The following is a 6,000-nucleotide window of genomic DNA, read 5'->3' as shown; positions in this document are numbered from 1 at the left end:
TAGAATTAAAAAAGAAGAAGAAAGAAAGAAAGAAGGAAAAACAAATGGCAGAAAATAGTGAGACAGCTCTTCCAAAATAAAGTACTGAATCTGGTAAAATAAGTATTTCTCAAACAACTGCCAAAAAGTACTATTTACTAAAATGAGACAACAGAAGATAAACTATTTTTGAAAGGTCTTGGGCTGAATTAAGGTTTACTATTAACTATTGCAAGTCAGCCATGTTCATTCATGTACAATGTGAAAGAAGTTGTATATGGTAAAACATACTTTCAACATTCAAAAGAGCTTTATCATCATTGTTGCTAACAATACAAGTACAAGAACAATATATAAAATATTAAATCAAAAGCAAATCATTAAAAAGAGAGAGACACTTTAGATATTGAGCATATTGTTAGTTCAGGCAGGCCACGGAGTCAAGCGCTGCTATTATTGATAACAGCTGATATCATGCAAGTTCCCATCAGTTGATGGCCAGCTGATTCGCCTCTAAGCATCTGATATGCTAAATGCACTTGCGCCGCCTTATTTAAGCTGCTCTAGCCTGCCTACTCTTTGCTGCTTCCTCTGCAAGCCTCTTTTGCAACCCTTCTCCACCCCTGTCGTCATTGATGCCTGCTCTGTTGGGGTTTTGCCGCTGCTCTCCCTGCCTCAGGCTTTCTTCGTATGCACAGGAAGGGCAGGAATGTGTGCTGTTCCTGCTTAACACTTTCCACGTAAGCACATGGAAGGGCAGGGGGACCCCAGAACAGAGCTATATCCCGCCAAATATCAATAATTGCATAAAGTAGAAATATTTATAGCTGCAAATAAAGCGAAATACTAAAAAAAGCTGCTGAGAAGTGTTTTTCTTGACAAAGTGGTCCTGACTGAAACTATCGGTATGCAAATATCAAAATATACATGTTAAAAATACTGTAGCAGATGCAAACAGTGAGTTAAAAAAATGGATTTAGAAGTATGGAAAAAAGATGTAAACACAATGCACTTGGTCTCTATGCATAGACTTCTTTGCAGGAACTCCACCCATGAACAGAGTCTTTGCCTCTCGTCATTGATTTTGTCATATACTGCAAACACACACAATACACTTTAGATACATAGAAAATAAATTCAATAAAACTTTTTGCCAGATAAATAAATAAATAAAATCTACATATAATAATTAAAGTCAATGCAATAATAAGAGATTGACAGTGAGCATTAGTATTTGTCTGACAAATTATAGTGAGTAAGCTGAAAAAAATGGATGAAAGAGAAAAGTGGGTTCTCTGCAATTAACGACTCCAGAAAAAAGCATTATGTTATTTTTCTTTGTTTTTCTCTCATGCAGAGGTCTCTTACGTTTCAAGATTACCTTGTACATGTGTAGGTTTTAGCTTGAAGGACTCATATATCGCATGATGGCTTCTTTTATCCGTGCTATGGGTATATAGAGTCTATGAAGTGAATTTCAAGTATATGCCAAATGCTCAGATGTAATTTTGTACCACTATGACTAATGTATCCGATGAAGGCTCTTAGAAAGCTTTTCAATTCACATGAACACATTTGTTAGCATTTGTACTATGTATGGAAGTCTAAAGCTGCATGTATGTGTATTGGTTGTTTTTGTTTGTTTTTTTTTAGCTCCAACGTTAAGACAACATTTTTGGTGAAATAAATTGTCTGACTGCTAGGAGGCTATTATTGAAAACCTGGCAATTGGAGAGCAATAGTGTGCAATAAGACCATGCTAGTACTCCACGCCTGTTACTAATCAAGCAATCGTTAGTCGGTGGAAGAAGGCTCAAGAAAAATGCTTCACTGCTCAAGCGTCTGACAAAGATGTGTGACAACATAAGACATTTTCATTGAAAATAGTTGTCTACTGCAGCCAAAAATACCATCAGAGCAAGGACAGTGAACCAAAACAATAAAGATTTGGGCTGGACAGCTAAACTGTGAGATAAAGTTTTCTTATCTCAAGTTGTTGATGTTTATCATTCTGGACCAAAGTTGCAGCTTACTTTTGTGAGTATTAACAGCTGTTTGACTTTCACTTGCTAGTAATATTTCCCAGGTGAATAAATGTAAAACTTCCAATAGAAATCGACATAACGTGCCATTATGTTTGCTTTACTGCTCAGTGGGAAAAAAAGCACTTTAAAGAGGAATCTGCACAAGTTTTTTTTTTTTTTTTGAGTTTCCAGAATTACAGTTTATAGCAAAAAAGTCCCACATATGTCCCCATATGCTATTTTTGGTACCTTGGGTGAAAACTGGGAGCAGGTATTTTCCATTATTGGAATTGTTAAGGCAACACTTGAAAAAGACAAGGTGTAAAGCGACCAAAGACTAGACAATCCATTAAATACAGCAGAGTTTGTGTTTGTGCTTCTGACCATTGAAAATTCTTGAGGTCTGTAAGAGCTCTGTGTTTTCTTGGTTTCCACAGTCAGGTTTAAGTGTGCCTCTCCAACCCTGTCGAAGGACAGAATTCAAACAATGAGTTTTTATCAATATTTTTAGTAAGTGAACAACAGTTGGGTTAGGGCTAAGGTTAGGGTTAGATTGACAGGAGTATCTTTATTTTACCTTCTTTATCATCACAAGCTCATGCTGTATGATTGTACTCTGGGTGCTGCATTGTTTTCCGACCAGCTCTTCTGCTCTCAGCCAGCACACTGGATTGCTGCTGTACCACCAGGAATGTTTCTGAAGCGGCACTTTATTCACTTGTAGCTTCTATTCTTCTCTGGACAACAGTGAAAAAGAAGCAAAATTAAGAGACAGCTTACAGCACCTCAGACTGTGTTTCTTTTCTTACTGTCAACAAATCCCTCAAAGTTGACTTGATTAAAAGCATCAATTTGCACCTGATAAAACAGTGAAATAAAATGTATTGTATAATTCACCTGATCAGAGGTGATCATTGTTTCATTGTCTTTTTCTTTGGAAGACGCCTGATTCAGTTCTCCAGTGGCCTCAGTTGGCACCCCGGTTGAAGTGTTCCAGCACGGTGGCATTGATTCTCTCAAACAGCCACTGTTGGCTGAGAGAGGAGGGGTCGCATGTGTTCATGAAGACTCGCCGCTCACTCGGACTGCTGTCGATACAGCTGTTACTGACAGGATGATACAGACTTTTGTCCTGGAGGAAAGAGTGGCAAAGAAAACAGCACTATAAATAAATAAGTACTGTACAGTTCTACAAGGCATTTATTTCCTTCTTGATATGATACTGGCAGCATTTCAATGAACAATTAAATAATATACTTTGTTCCGCTGTCATTTGTCAAGTTAAACTGCTATTTTAAACAAGAAATCATAGGCGTGAAATAAGTTATAGAGCCTTTTGTTTTGACAAAATTAAAGACATTTACACCATGAATTCAAGCATAAAAAGCACAAATTGGTGTGTAAAAGTTCATCACAATGCAGGAGATTTAATGTTTAGTGCTCAATATTTTCTGTCCTTCCTTTTCTTTTCTTTTCCGCTTGAAAGTAATGGACTCCAAGGTCTCCAATTTCCTCTCTCATACCTCTCTGTAGCGCCACAGCTGGTTCCCCTTCATGCCATGACAGTCATACAGGGTGACGGGACTGTTGTGAGAGACGGCATCGAAGCAGACTTTCCTTGTGTGCATGGGGTCACCTACCCGGATATCCTCTCTCCAGCCAAATGTTAACACCTGTAGACAACACATCTAAAATGTAACAAACATCCAACTGTTTTCCTCTTTCCAAGGTTTATATCATGTTTTTCCTTATGTTAGGAAACTGAAACCTCATGAGCAACTTCTCAAGAGAAATTGTCATAAATGACCCTCACCTGTCCATGACTCCAGGCCACCTCGCCCCGCCCTTTAACACAGCTCTCTAGGCGGATGGGGCTCCCTGACACAAAGTGTTTGATCTCCATACACATCCCACTACCCACATTCCGGATCTACAAAACACACATATGAAAACTGAGTCACAACGTCAGGAAGTGCTCTTCAGTTATGGATGGTCATGGCATATGTCCCTTCAGATATTGTTTGTAAAACAGTCAAATCATGGTTGAATTAAAACCTTCATCGGCCTGTGATTTTAATGATTTAATTTCAGTGTATCCACTTCTACTGAAAAAAATAAAATAAAATAAGCACAACACTTTTTTGCTTCCATTTTACACAAGTTGAAGCGTAAGATCTTTTTGTGCACTCCATAGATATATTTCTCATAGACTTCGGTCACAAAAGTGAGTAAGTGTAAGTAAGAACTTCTTTTCCAAGACAATCTAGCCACCTGGCAGGTGTGGCATATTAAGATACTGATTAAACACCATCATTAGAACGCAGGTGTGCCTTGGCATGGACACAATAAAAAGCCACTCTAAAATGTGCCACTTGATCACACAGCACAATGCCACAGACGACCATAAGTCGTCTCCAATGTCGTATTCCTAAAATTACATCCATCTGGCCTCACAATCATACAAGTTAATTGTGTTCAGAAATGCTGTCAAATGAAGAACCTAGTGAAAGGACAAGTACGCAGATGAGCGTCCTTGAGACTATTTTTGACAGTCTGTGCAGACATTCTTTGTGTGTGCAAACCGATTGTTGCATCAGCTGTTTGGGTGACTGGTCTCAGATGATCTTGTAGGTGAAGATGCTGGATTTTGAGGTCCTGAGGTGGAATTGCTCCATAAATTAATGGAAACAACATTTGAGACATCTTAGGGTAGTCTGTGGCATTGTCTTATGTGATAAAATGTCAAATTTTAGAGTGTCCTTTGGATGAATTATCTTGGAAAAGAAGAAGTGGTCACTAACACGAATTTGAAAAAAAAAAAGCACTCAGAATTTGAGAGAAATACAAGTACATACAAACTTCTTAGATACTTCACTTAAACTTGTGAAAGTGAAAACAAAAACAAAAGTGAAAAAACTGTTGTTCCGTATATTTAGTCACACCGCATTTTTTTAGTACACAGCTGTAGATGTACCTACATTCCAGAGGACTCTGTGCCCTTCCTTTGCTGTTTGTATCAACAGAAGCTCATTGTTGTTTTTTGTACACTTGGAGGGGCCCAAAGGCATGTTTGGCCCCTAGGTGTGCACCCAAGACTCTTATGGTAGTTACAGCATGCAGAATTATTGCAAACATGTTTCATCACTATTTCTTGTCTGTTGTTACCACCGAGATTTTTGCTATTGCTATTTCCAGCTTGATTCACATCCCCTTTTTCAACTGGGAAAACTCCCACTAGTATTAAATTTTTATTAAGCCAAAAATGCTGTGTTGAATTGAACATGATATGTGCCATGCAATGCTCATCTTTGTATGCAGCGCACTTGCATCATGTTGCATATGTGCTACATACATACAGAACACTCCACAGCCCAATCCAACGGTCATACAAAGCAATAAATGGGACTCTGCTATAGTATCACCAGTAGAGTAATTGTTTTCCTATGTGTGTCCAGCTTTAGGTAAATGTTTTTACTCACTTAAGTTGGATAGGCAGATTTACAGAGTCCAAGTCTTGTATGAATGACACAATACTTTTAAAAATGTATATTTATAAAGTTCACCTCAATATAAGTTAACAAAAGTAGACTAAAGGAAGTAGTTCATAGATTTGTAAATACTACACTTCAATTGCTTGATTCTGAATAAATAAATGATAAGCTTACCAAGTATGGTGAAGACACTAATTTCAAACTCTGGTTTTTCTGAGAACCAGAGTTGGTGAAGGAGCCTTTAGGCATTAAACAGTTTTCCAGATGATTTAAAGAGAGGCAAAAAAACGCTGAATTTTCAAACAACACTGTCTTAACTTTGCTTTTAGCTAAGGAGCAGTTTATACTTATTTCCTCCTTCCTTTGATATTTTCATTCCTCTTATTTCTGTCTCTGTAGATTTTCTTTTTATTTCTAAAAATAATAATGAGCTAGTGGAACTGCATCAGTCATGAACAAATTTGCGAGTACTTTGCCTTATTAACCGGCGACTTCATTCTGCAATG

General features: G+C 37.7%; 1 protein-coding gene across 1 annotated transcript in view; it reads right to left on the bottom strand.

Annotated features, from left to right (window-relative positions):
- Positions 1 to 270: 270 nt before the first annotated feature.
- The window catches only part of LOC121952826 (polypeptide N-acetylgalactosaminyltransferase 10-like), a 68,369-nt gene continuing 62,639 nt past the window's right edge, over positions 271 to 6,000 (bottom strand). The window contains exons 10-14 of the mRNA XM_042499666.2: positions 3,817 to 3,933; positions 3,527 to 3,676; positions 2,901 to 3,135; positions 2,581 to 2,740; positions 271 to 2,466 (exon numbers count right to left, since the gene is read on the bottom strand). Of these exons, the coding sequence (XP_042355600.1) occupies positions 2,971 to 3,135; positions 3,527 to 3,676; positions 3,817 to 3,933 (432 nt within the window). The 3' untranslated portion in view covers positions 271 to 2,466; positions 2,581 to 2,740; positions 2,901 to 2,970. The remainder of the gene's footprint in view (positions 2,467 to 2,580; positions 2,741 to 2,900; positions 3,136 to 3,526; positions 3,677 to 3,816; positions 3,934 to 6,000) is intronic.

Source organism: Plectropomus leopardus, chromosome 15 (assembly GCF_026936395.1).
Source record: "Plectropomus leopardus strain MGB_pleo_1.0 chromosome 15, ASM2693639v1, whole genome shotgun sequence".
Taxonomy (NCBI): domain Eukaryota; kingdom Metazoa; phylum Chordata; class Actinopteri; order Perciformes; family Serranidae; genus Plectropomus; species Plectropomus leopardus.
The sequence above is the reverse complement of the archived record's forward strand: the minus strand, read 5'-3'. Positions and strand labels throughout refer to the sequence as shown.